The following is a 13,046-nucleotide window of genomic DNA, read 5'->3' on the forward strand; positions in this document are numbered from 1 at the left end:
AACACGCTTCCACGTACCCTGCAGGTTATGGCAATAAGGCCTAAGCTCCTCCTGGAGAGATCTTAGCGTTAAAAATAAGGCAAAGGTCATAGGCGTAGCTCTTGTGGTGAGGCTTGGTCTGGTTCCGGGTGGTTGGCCATTGTATCTTCTTAACATAGCAAAAGGAAAAAGAAAACAATTTGGAAAGATAGTTTAATGCTTCCAAACCCACGCTTGAGTTCCTTGGGGCAACTAGTCGGTGACATTACTTTATTCTTATATCAAAACAATTTTTTTGTCTTTGTCATAAACAAGTCAATTAAAACAACTTCACTGAAGTCATAAACAAGTGGATTTGAAACTATGTCAAACCAATACACACAAACCAAAATCACTTTCCTTGAGGGAAATTGAAGCCTGATCAGACCATCCTAAAAATGGAACAAATGTCAAAGAATTGTAAAGGGGACTATGTTTGGAACTGTGGCATTGGCTTTTCTTGCTTGATAAATAAAGTCTGATTGTCAAATCTATATGGTAAATATTCCTGTGAGGCAACCACTTCAGATTTATAAGCCCAAAACAATGAGAACATAGTCTCTCTTGGTACCCCCTTTCCTGGGGCCCCCACCCTAACTGGGGAATATTCATTGGTCTTCTTCTCTGTTAGCTTCAGACTCAACTTCTTCTTCTTTTTCTTCTTCTTCTTCTTCTTCTCCTTCTTTGAGTATTGGCCCTGAGCTACATCTGTTGCCAATCTTTCTCTTTTCTTTTTCTTCCTCAAAGCCCCAGTGCATGGTTGTATATTCTAGTTGTAAGTCCTACCAGTTCTTCTATGTGAGCTGCATGGCAACTGACAAATGGGTGGTGTGGTTCTGTGCTCAGGAACAAAACCCAGGCCGCAGAAGCAGTGAGAGCACTGAACCTTGACCACTAGGCAATCCAGGCCGGCTCCAGACTCAACTTCTTCTTGGGCCCCTTTGTTCTCCTTCAACTTCCTCTTCTCCACCCTAGATATCCTACTCCTCCTCCCCAAAATAGTCCTGGATTTTTTTTCTTTTAAGTTCAAAGAGCATCCCTTTTATCTTTTGAAGACTTTTCCCCCAACTTTATTGAGGTATAATAAACTACGCATATTTAAAGTTTTGACATACATACATCCATGAAACCATGACCTCTCAAACATTTCCATCACCCCCAAAGTTTCCTTGTGGTCTTCTTAATCCATTCCTCCCTCCATCACATCCCCAAGTAACTGCTGATCTGCTTTCTCTACATACAAATTAGCTTGTATTTTCTAGAATTTTGCATAAATGGAATCATACAATATGTTCTCTTTTTTTTTTGCCTGGCTTCTTTCATTCAGTATAATGATTCTGAGATTTTTCAATATTGTGTGTATTAATAGCTTGTCTTTTCTGTTGAGTAGTATTCTATTGTATGGATATACCACTATTTGTATATTCATTCTCTACTGGTAGATTTGGGTTATTTCTGGTTTTTGGCTATAACAAATAAAGCTCCTATGAATATTCACATACAAGTCTTTGGGTTGCATGCTTTCATTTTTCTTTATTAAATACTTAGGAATGGAATGATTAGGTTGAATGGTAGATGTTTAACTTTTTAAGAAACTGCCAAACTGATTTCTAAAGTGGTTGTACCATCTTACGCTCCCACCAGCAATGTATGAGAATTTCAGTTGCTCCACATCCTCACCAACATTTGGTATGGTCAGTCATTTTAAATTCAGTCATCTCGTTGTGGTTTTGTTTCTTTGAATGCACAGTGGTTGAGCTATGTCTTGGCTTCATTTCTACCAAGGGGGAACATATGCTTAGGTTTACAGGCAACAAAATCAGATTATGCCTGTTGTGCCAGTGAAGTTAGTAGTGTCCCTCTTACCCTCCAAAGTATCCTGGTTTGGATAACAAAACATGTAGAGTCTCTACTTCTAATCGACTTGACCATGCCCCCAGGCTGTCCATCCGTAGCCACAAAGGCCCATCATGGCATTCTGCTCAACAAAGACTTTCTCCTCCCCTACAAGGGATTTTCCTTCTTTTCTCGAATGATTTTTGTTCCTTACTATGGCAAGTTTACAGGAGGAAAGGAGTGGCATAGTGTAACCTAGTAGGTGGTAGGAGGGGCAAGTGGAGGGGATAGATGGAAAGTGTTAGAAGAGGTCCTGATGACATCATTTGAGCTGGATGCAGCCATGCTTGAAGTCAGTCTATTCCTTAACTTTTTCTGCACAAAAACCCGAAAATCCTCCTTTTTTGTCTCAGGGAGTTTGACTTGGATTTCTATCACTTGCAATGAAGAGCCCTGACTAGTATACACAGTACGGGAAGGTGCCCAGAAAGGCAACAGCATTTTGCCAAGACTTGGCTGCATCTTATTTCACATCTGAAGTAACTTCTGCCTTCCCTGAAAGTTACTGTTTGTGTGACCTAGCCCCCGGGAATTTAAAGTAGAAGCATTGGTCACACTGGTTGGGGATGAAACTTCAGAGGACACTAAAGGCTCAGGGTCAAAGTATTCAACGGTATCACCACATGGTTTGTTTAATCGAATGCTCTAGCTCTATGTATCCACTGTAAGGCAGCAGGCTCTTTAATCTTTAACTAAATTGTCACTTAGTAGTATGATCCAAAAACTTCTGAATTTTGGGAAGCAGCGTCCATTTCCAATTAGCATTTCCCTCCTTCTTAATGACGAGCTTTAATGCTTACAGAAACATAAACTCATATTTACTCAGAGCACTAAATGCAAGTGAGCAACCCCATAAGCGACCTATGTGAACACATCTCTAAATCATTAGTGTTTCGTGCCCTCTCCTAGCAGCACAATGAGCGACGAGCGTCGTTTGGCGACATCTCCGTGAGCAGTGCAAAGGTAATACTCTAGTGGAAGAAAAGAGGCGGCGGAAAGGGGGGGGGGAAGCTAAAAAGATCCTATTCAGTCCCCTCTCGAACATTCTCTGACTTGACGGCAGAACTGAGAGAGGCCCCTCACCCGCAGGGGTGCCACCCCCACAAGGAGTGGCCTGGCCCTGTCCCCGGGACCCAAAGACCGACTAAACTCGGGCTAGCGGCCTGCTAGCGTCTGAGCCCCTGGGCGCCCCTCTCTTCTGTAGGGCTCTGCCCGCCTAAAAGCAGCCAGGCGGGTCTCGCCTCGGACGAGACTAAACAGCCTCCACCAGGCACAACCAGCCTTCAGTCAGGGGTAGCAAGCCAGTTCAGGAGCTGCAGACGCAAAGACAACCTCCCTGCGACCCTCCGCGGCCGCCGCGGCGTCGGCCCCGCCCCTTCACAGTCCTAAATCCCTCCTCCGCGCTCCTGGGACACGCCTCCTCTCGCCATGGCCCCGCCTCCGCGCTCCCGGGTTCCACCTCCAGCCCCACGCTCTCGGGCCCGCCCCCACGCCGCACGGCCTCGCCTCGCACACCCCCGGGCCCCGCGCCCCACCCGCTCGCGTCCTGGCTCCGCCCCCGCGCTCCGTGGCCCCGCCTCTCGCAGTCCAGGGCCCCGCCCCACGCTCTGGGGCTCGGCTCTCCCGGGCCGGGCCTCTAGCTCAGGGCCCGCCCCACGTGCCCTCGGGAGTCCCGGGGAGGAGTTGCCGCGCGGGAGGAGGCGTGGCCGTGGTGCCGGCGGCGGCGCGGGCAGCGCGGCCGGGACTTTGGCTTTGACACGGACGGCGAGCAGGAGCCCTGGTGCTGGTGCCGGGTGCTGGACGCGGTTCTGGCGGATCCCGCGTCCGAGTCGGGCGCAGGACTTTTGCTTGGAGCAACGCAGGTGCGGCGACGCGGCAAATCCTGGTGCAAGACTTGGTGCAGCCGCGGCGGTCGGATCTCGCCGTCGCTGCCGCCTCCGCGCAGCCCTGCAGCTCCTGCCGGCTCTCGGAGAGCGACTCTGAGAGTTTCTCCCGCAGGAAGAGCAGGAACGCGCGGCCCGAGGCGGCGTGGGCGGAAACCCGTGGCCCGGCCCCTGACCCACACCCTCGCGGGCACCGGGGCCGGAGACAGGGGGCCCGTGCTGTCCCGGGTTGGGCTCAGGCTTCGGAGCCGCGGGTGGAAGAAGGACTCCCCGGGGGAACAGCCGAGAGGTGGGGCGCGGGGACGAGCGGTGGGTCTGGTGGGGGTCAATAAACCCCTTCTTGGTGAGCGCACTAGTGAGGATGGAATTCCCAAGTTGCAGGTGGCACTGAGTGTTAGGCGCAGGGAGAGAGGGGGATGCGCCCTCCCTTCTGCCCGAGCCCAAGTGGGGGCGACCAAAGGGGGGAGACGGCCCCAGTGCTGTGAGAGTTGAGAGGTGTGGGCTGATGGGGATAGGTCTCTTTCCAAGAGAAGCAGCTCATAGCCTTTTTAGACCCCAAAGTGATAAAAACTGGACCTTTCCAGAGGACAGTCCACGTGGGCCAGCCTCACTGTGTGCGCATGTGCAGGGGTTCGTGGACAGCTACCAGCCCAGGACTCCTGGTCAAGAACTCCAGCTCTAGGTAGGGAGTGCTAATGCAGGCTGATTAACTGATTCAATCGATTTGTGTGTTTATTAATTTGTTTTGCAGGTGACCAAGTGAAAGGTACTTTTGGACACTCTGGGCATGGAGACTTAGTGTTTATCTATGCTAACGGTTTCATCCCCTGAATCCTACACCTTCCCCTCTTCTGTGCCTCTAAGGTCTACTGGGCTTCTCCCCTAACCAGAGAATTCTTCTTCGGTGGTGAGGCCTTCCTAGGCCCCTGATCCTGACCCGCCATGGGGAGCACCCTGGGCTGCCACCGCTCCATCCCGCGGGACCCCTCGGACCTGTCCCATAGCCGCAAGTTCAGCGCAGCCTGCAACTTCAGCAACATCCTGGTGAATCAGGAGCGGCTCAACATCAACACTGCCACGGAGGAGGAGCTGATGACCCTGCCTGGGGTGACGCGTGCCGTGGCACGCAGCATCGTGGAGTACCGGGAGTACATCGGTGGCTTCAAGAAGGTGGAGGACCTGGCACTGGTCAGCGGCGTAGGTGCCACCAAGCTGGAGCAGGTCAAGTTCGAGATCTGCGTAAGCAGCAAGGGCAGCTCCGCGCAGCACTCTCCCAGCTCCCTGCGGAGGGACCTGCTGGCCGAGCAGCAGCCTCACCACCTGGCCACCGCCGTGCCCCTCACCCCGCGTGTGAACATCAACACCGCCACCCCGGCTCAGCTCATGAGTGTGCGAGGCCTCACGGAGAAGATGGCCGCCAGCATCGTGGACTACCGCCGCGAGCATGGGCCCTTCCGCAGCGTAGAGGACCTGGTGAGGATGGGTGGTATCAATGCCGCCTTCCTGGACAGGATACGGCACCAGGTGTTTGCCGAGAGGTCCAGGCCCCCGTCCACCCACACAAACGGGGGCCTGACCTTCACGGCCAAGCCTCACCCCAGCCCCACCTCACTGAGCCTGCAGAGTGAGGACTTGGACCTGCCGCCCGGGGGGCCCACGCAGATTATCTCCACTCGGCCTTCGGTGGAGGCCTTTGGAGGCACGAGGGATGGGCGGCCTGTGCTGAGGCTGGCCACCTGGAACTTGCAGGGCTGTTCGGTGGAGAAGGCCAACAACCCGGGGGTGCGAGAGGTGGTGTGTATGACGCTCCTGGAAAACAGGTGAGGACAGGAACGTCCAAGGGTCTTGGGTGTGGAGGCAGCTCTTGCATGGCCTCATCTGTGCATGCAACTGAATGGACTTTTGGGGGGATAGGAAGAGGGCAGGAGTAATCAGTATTCTTGAGTCCCCAGCCAATATTGTCACCTGTGGCTGAGCTCCAGAATTTTCTGAATACAGTTGTCTGGGCTTGTGGCCCGTATCTTGAATGTGGTGTATCTGAGATCAATTCATAATTTGGGGGTAAGTGGAGATTGTGTTGGTGTTACTGCTTTGGAGGTTGTTCTTTGACTCACAGACTTCATGGGGTTGCCACCCGATCAGGCAGTCAGAGCCTGGGAACTATTGCACAGTTGTGCATGTGAGAAAGAGCTAGCTGGATTTTTTTGATGGGAGGAAACGTCACATTTATTTCACCAAATATGCTTATTTGTGTTCACAAAATCATCTTAAAGACCAGGTATTTGCAAACACATACACTGTGTATATTTACCAAAATGCTGTGAATGAATCACTCTTCATTCTTTTACCTTATTTAGCCTGAAGTTGGTTTCCAGACCCACAATTGCAGCCTCAAATGTATGTAACCTCCCCTGTCCTGTGGCCAGGAAAGGTCAAGCTGACGTGTGGTGAATATTGGCCAGATTTTCCCATTTGAACCACAAGAGAAGAGACTTGTAGGATGGGCTCTTATCACACAATGTTTACATTATTCACAGCACTGCTCTCTGTAGGAACTTCCGTTTAACCCCCATAAAACAAAACAATGCTATTGTAGCCACAACTCCTGCTGTTAGTAAAATAGTGTATTGTATAATGTAATCAGCTTTGGGAAGGAAAGAAACATTTTTAACGATCTCTTCCAGGTCAGAAATCCTCTGATCCTGGGCTCGAGGGATTTTGCCCAGCCACCCGCCAGAGGTGCAGTGTGTTTGTGGCCACTCGCTGCTCTGCTTTGCACTGGGTTGTTGGTGAGGCTGGCGGGGCAGCAGTTTGGTGACATGAAGTGAGTTCTCAGGGGGAAATCACAGTGCATTGTGGCAGAGCATCAGGATAAATGAGTGAGGAGAAAACCAGGTCACAGCGTTTCCCTGGCACTGTCCCAATGGCATGCTCTTGTCACTGAGGACTGAGGGACTGTGCACCAGGTCAGAGAATTGGACCGGGGGAGCCCCTGAGCGCCCTTCCTGCCCTGCCATGACCTCTGTTTTGCACCGTAACTCACTCCTTTTGCGAAATCATCTTGTACACAGCTGAGAACTGGACTCAGCTCTGGGAGATATTTATTAGGAATGGCTTGATAGTTGTTCTCTTCATCCACAGCAGCATGGCTGTATGTATGGGAAAGGGGAGGGGAGGGATGACTGTTTCATTCCTATCATGAGGTTTCCTTAGGGCTCAATTTGAAGGGTGGAAGGGGATGAATCAGGATCTGAAGTTGCCCCAGTGGGAGTGACAGATTGGGCAGCCTTTGCCCATTTACTGTGATAGTGATTTTCAAGTGTGGTCTCTGGACAGCATCAGTGACTGACTCAGAAACTCAGGGTTTCTATGTTTTCACATGCCCTCTGGATGGTTCTGGTGCACACTAAAGTTTGAGCTCCATTGTGCTGTGTGTTGGGCAAAGAGCTATCCCTGTGGTTGCTCTGTAAAGCATCTTCCCCTGTACTGGCTTTTCTGACAAGGTTGGTGAATCCATGTAGAGCTTTCCAGGCACTACATTTTCTTTGGTTGTTCTGATCATCCCTGTATTTATTCAATCATCTGATGTTCTTTCTGGCTAGAGTTCGAGGGGCTTAGTCAGCTTCTGGAACAGATGCATGTGAAGGGCAGAAAATGGGAGCTTGAGCAAGAGACAGCCAGCCTCAGAGTGGGCTCCACTCTGCAGCACAGACCTGGGGCAGCCAGGGGCACACTGAGGAAAAGAGCCAGCAACTCTTGTCCAATGTGGAGCTAGGATTTGTCCTGGTGTTTCTTCTTTGGATTTCCTAGAGGAATGACGATTTGTTGAGGACATTTAACTGCTGTCCTCAGGCGAGAGTTCCCGAAGAGCTTACCCAAAGCCAGTAGGATGTAGGAGGGGATCCCTGGAAGTAACCAGGAAGGTGACCTGTGTCTGTCACATTTCTTACACTTGGCCACGTGTGTTTTCCTATGGGTTAGTGGTTCCTTTTGCCTGTTCACAGTGTGTTGAGTGTTCTGGGCACTCCTCGCACCTTGTTGTCTGGTGAACACAAAGTGATAGGCTTAGGATCTCACCCGTGCAGAGCTGGAGTGGGTCCATTTGCCTGTGTGCCCATCCTAGGGCACCAAAAGACTGCTGGCTGTGACAGAGTGGGTCACATGTTTTCAAAACAGCAGTGCACATTCTCCAAGAGCTGTGTGTTCATCCTGATTCACAAAAATCTCTTGCATTCCAGTTGATCCCTTTGTTAGTAAGAGGAAGTACATTTAGTTTGAGCAAGAATGGATGCAGGTAATTTTCTGGGTGGCTCTTATTTTCATACATGTATGCGTACAATACAAGAGATACCAACTCCTGGATATGCCTTCATATTTTCCAACAGCTATCACATTCTTTTGATTTCCCCAGTAATTCTGGGAAGTAGATAATGCCTGCTTTCATTAATGATTCTCCCTCTCCGGGTGAGGAAACTAAAACCCAAGAAGTTAAACGATTTGCCTCCATCCCACAGCTCATTAATGACTCAGCAGGAAGCAGGACCCAGACTTTCTGATTTTAGACCCATACTGTTTGTAAGCATGCAGTTTTGTAAGCCCATCATCTTTATCCTGCCTCTTGTTGAGGCATCCCTCTCTCTGCCAAGTCAAGGGCACTTGCCAAATTGTGTGCTGTTCACATTTTCTTAAATTAAATCCATTTGTAAAGGCATTAAAAAAAAAAAAAACAAACCTTTGGCTCCACCTCTTCTGTATTAGTGAAGTTCCTTAACCTTTCCAAGTCTCAGTTTTTCCATCTGTTGAATGAAGCTAATGAAAAAAAAGAAAGCTTTGGGCACTTCTTTTGTGAAGGGAGTAGCTGGTTCTTCGTTTTCCTTTCTGTGGCTTTAGCAGGAGTGTTCTTAGACTAAAGGGTGCCTATGTGGGACTCTAAAGAGTAAGCGTTCTTTCTTGCCTTGAGATGCTGCTGCATTGGTGGGTGAGCATGTGTGAGCTACAAGAAACCGTGTTTTGCATGCGAAGCCTGTGGCAGGGCAGCAGAAAGTTAGAGAATCATACAGTCACCAGGAACCTCCAGGGGCATCACGCTGTGGCACAGAACTCATGGGTCTCATCAGATTCCTTTGCCAAATCTCAGTCTTAGGCAATGTTTTTCCTTGTTCAGTATTTATGGAGCAAGACTAAAAGAAGAATGCTCCTGCTAAATATCCTTGCAAAATTTGGTGACAGCCCACATATGGAATGAAGATTGTTTAATTTTAATTTTTTTATTTTTTGCTGAGAAGTTGTTCTATTTTGAAAAGTCCCTTTGGGTTCTGAAAGCATAAGCCCTGGGGGAGCTGATGGATAATCTTCAAAAGAAATGAGGAGGTTTAGTATCCCACCTGCTCTTTTTCCCCATGGCCTCCGTCAGAAGGGAACTGTAAGGGTCAAAGGCTTGAGCCTTATAATGGCCTACGTTTGTTTTCTTGCCGCATGTCTGTCTGCAGTATCAAAGCACAAAGAGAATTAGTGCCCAGCATCAGACACTGACTGTGAAAAAGGAGATTTTGGTTTATCAGACTTGATTAGTAGGATCTCTATAGACACAACCTATCTTGTCATTTGATTCATTCATTGAAAAATATATATTGAGTAGGTGCTGTGTACATGCATACACTAAATTCAGGAGTCGGCTTGGCACTGTTTCACAGAGTTAAGTAAATGTGAATTGGCTTGTATGGCTCAGCCTCAACAGTCTGGGAAACCCAGATTTTTTTGGGGAAAGTCGCTGAGTATGATTGATATCTGGTTGTATTTTTCCCGTACGAATAATAGGCTCGTACTGGGGAATTGAAGGATGGGTAGATATAGCCAGACATAACATCTGGGGGCAAAATGCCCAGCAATCCCCTTAAAGTAGAACTTGTGAAATTCGTTTTGACACCTGTGGAAACTGAGGCTCAGAGAGATTAAATAGCATCCATGTGGCATTCAGAAATATAGATGTTAGAGTCAGGTTTTGAAGCCGGGCATTTGTCTGATTTCAGACTGGGAAGTCGGGGTGTGTCTCTTCCCAAACTCCATCTCGAGCTACTGACCCCTGGTGCACCTGCTGTTTTCTGCCTGTCTCAGGTCTTAGGCTGGCCAGGCATCAGGGCTTCACCTAGACTCCTGGGACCATGTCAAGCCCCTAGAGGACTCTGCTCCCTTCCTGTTTTTGTTCCTCTGAAGGACAAGGCTTATGGCCAGAGGAGTTCCGGTTTTCTGAGCCAAGGAGGTCTGGGTCGTTTCCAGAGAGAAAGGTGGTCAGTAATAAGACTGTTGTGGATAAATAAGAGAAGATGGTGTGAACGAAGGGAAGTCCTGGTGTGGACACAACACAGGATTTATTTCACCAAAGGGAAGATGTTACTTTTGATTTTTGAGAATGTGCCCATTTGGGATCTGACTTTGGGGGTTTGAAAGTATTGATTCTCCCAGGGGATATTCAGTCCTTTATTATTCACTGATTTATTCAACAGATATTTTTGAGCTCTCACTAGGTACCAGGTTCCTGTGTCAGGCTCTGGTAATAAAGTGTAGAGCAAGACAAAGTCCGTGCTCTTATGGAGCTTCCGTTTGAGGCAAGGAGATGAACAAATCAATACGTAGATAAATAATTACAGAGAGTGGTGAGTGCTGAGGATGATGGAGGTGAGTTGAAGAGAAACCTCTTGAGGTAGATGGGGTTCGAGGACAGCCTTAGCTGAAAGCTGATGGGTGACAAGCAGCCAGGCATGGGAAGAGCTGGGGAAAAGAGTGCTCCACTAGAGGAACCAGCCAGTGCGAAGGCCCCGAGAGTGCTTGTTCCAGACTGAGAGCCAGAGTTCCGGGAGGTGCGGGTGGCTGGGGTTGCAAGGGAGGCAGCGCCAGTGGGTGGGGCCTCCAAGGCTCTTATTTTAACAGCGGAAGGCGGCCACAGAGCATTAGAAGCAGAGCTTGATGAATTACCGGTTACCACGTTGTTCTGGCTCCTGGCGGGTGGGGAATGCTTAGAGTGGGTCCTGGGAGTTGAGTAGAGAGGCTGTTGCAGAGTCAAGGCTAAAAAGGATGGTGAATGGAGAGAAGTGGAAGTGGGTGGAGTTGAGAGGATCTTTTAGAGGCAAAAACTGGAAAGACTTGCCTGTGTTTTGGATATGGTGGGGATTAACCAGGTGGAATCCTAGAAGACAGGCTCCAAGGCGTTTAAGAAATCCCAGGGCTGACTTGCAAGCCTCCGCATTGTGTCAACATGGTGCCACTTGCTGGCTTCACCCCTTCCCTCTGCTGTTGCCTTGCTCTGACCGGTGTGGGATCTTGGTCCATTGTGGGTGGAGGAAGAGGCCTTGTCATCTGTCCTCTGTGCTGACTGGGCATCTGACAAGGCCACTTGCTCTTTAGTATCAATTACATGTAGAACAAGGGCATGTTTGGGGGGGGTTTTAGGTAACTATTTTTGTCAAAAGACATTTACATAAATTAAATTCAACATTGCTTGAGCATCTGTACCTTGCTCGCTACTTGGTGAGGTCAGGGGCACAGGGAGACCTGGCCCTGTCATCAGGGAGCTGTGTCATCAGGGAGACACATTCACAGGTACTTAACCAGGGCAATGTGTGTCGTGAAGGGGCAGGTAAAGCTTAGGTACAGGAATCTGGTACCTGTCTGCCTGGCTTCTGAGGTGTGTGGAGACCTCAGCATAGGGGAAGGAAGAAGGAACAGGACCAAGTCAGGTGGTTGGGAAGGAGCTGGACTGGAGAGGAGGTTGGAGTCTGAGTGGCAAGAGCGTGGTGGCCCTTGGGGTGAAAGTCAGCAACCCCCCCCCCCCCCCCCCCGCCACGAAGCTGACACTGAGGAGTTAGGAAATCAGGGTCAGTTCCTGACACTCAGGAGTCCAGGCTGCCCTCTGCCCAGGCTTATAGTCTGAATTGTACAGACAGGGAACACGGCAGGCTCCCCCACACACACAGTAGCGAATAGCAGTGAGGTGTGTGCTATTTGCTGTGTCTTATTTTTATTTCAGAATTACCCTACTTTACAAAAGATTTTATCCCAGAATTCCTTAATAACGATTTCTGCCAATAACAAACAAAATGATGCATTTCGATGATGAAATTTGATGTGCTCATCACAGATGCCCTGGTCTCTGTGTAACAATGTACAGCTGATTGGAAATTGCACACCGATGACTCCTAGCATCAAAACATCCAGGAGATGCCACAAAAATGCCCTGCTCTACCTGCAGGCTTGTAGTCCTCAACAACTATTTAGGAACCTCAGAAACTTCCTGACCCTGTTCCTTATGACTGTACACTGCCCTGGTCTGGACAACAGTTCTTGTTGTAATGTTTTGATTGACAGCTGCCGGACAGCTGGATTGCAGTGGATAGGAACCCTGGGGAGCTGTGCTCAGAGTAAATGTTTCATTATGAAGAAAAGTCTTGAATCCTTCTACCATACTATTGGATAAAGAAACCCTGGGTTTTCTTTACTGAGAACAGCTCCCTAACCATATTGCTTTGTTGTGTTTCCAATGAGCCCTTGTTTCCTGCAAATTCTATTTTGGTTCAGCCATTACCTGATTAAGCTGTTAAGCTGGGCCTTCAATTGTTTTATCTAGAGGCTGCTGTAAACTCATGAAATGCTGTGCTTCAGCCAAGAGAACCTTGTTCACGTTGTCACATTTAAGGTTGCGTGCCTTTTGGGTGTGGTTTTATCATGTTGTAGGGACCTGAATCCTGTTTGCTCACCCCAAAGCTGGAGGGTAAAATCGGGGCTTCGTTTTTCCAGCTTGTACTAAAAGCGTAGTGTCTTGGAAAGATTGTTGTCTTTTAAAATACTGATCCAATACTCTATTAAAAAAAACCAAAAACTTCTCCAGAATGTATTTTCAATAAGGAAATTCAATCTGACTTAAATTATTTTGCAGTCTCCGTTTTCTTAAACTGGGGGAAAAGTCAACATTTTGGTGGCCTCCAAGTACTGATGCTTGGCATCAGGCCCTGGACTCATCTGCCAGTAGACTCAGGGCTCCGTCCTTCCTTGCTGGGCGCACGGCCTCTGCAGCTTCAGATCATTGTGTCGTTTTACTGGTCAGTTCTTCATGGTAGAATGGTTCCCAGTCGTTTTTAATTTGAGGACTCATTTTAAACAGCAAAATACTGCACGTCCCTGCCCCCACCTAATGGTGGTTGTACTTTCAGTGTCTAAGAGGTAGACGTAGTTGTGCTAAAGAATGAAAGCAATGAT

At 48.9% G+C, this 13,046-nt stretch overlaps 1 protein-coding gene across 4 annotated transcripts in view; it reads left to right on the forward strand.

Moving 5' to 3' along the window:
- The first annotated feature begins 3,584 nt into the window (after window positions 1-3,584).
- Window positions 3,585-13,046, forward strand: part of EEPD1 (endonuclease/exonuclease/phosphatase family domain containing 1) — a 115,492-nt gene continuing 106,030 nt past the window's right edge. Inside the window, exons 1-2 of one of the 4 annotated variants that reach the window (XM_044764874.2) lie at window positions 3,585-3,776; window positions 4,549-5,617. In XM_044764874.2, coding sequence (XP_044620809.1) covers window positions 4,740-5,617 — 878 coding nt within the window. In that variant the 5' untranslated portion in view covers window positions 3,585-3,776; window positions 4,549-4,739. Of the gene's footprint in view, window positions 4,087-4,548; window positions 5,618-13,046 lie in introns of all 4 variants that reach the window. The other 3 variants (XM_070511782.1, XM_070511783.1, XM_014840732.3) reach the window with 3 other exon arrangements.

This window comes from Equus asinus, chromosome 1, assembly GCF_041296235.1.
Source record: "Equus asinus isolate D_3611 breed Donkey chromosome 1, EquAss-T2T_v2, whole genome shotgun sequence".
NCBI classification, from domain to species: Eukaryota; Metazoa; Chordata; class Mammalia; order Perissodactyla; family Equidae; genus Equus; species Equus asinus.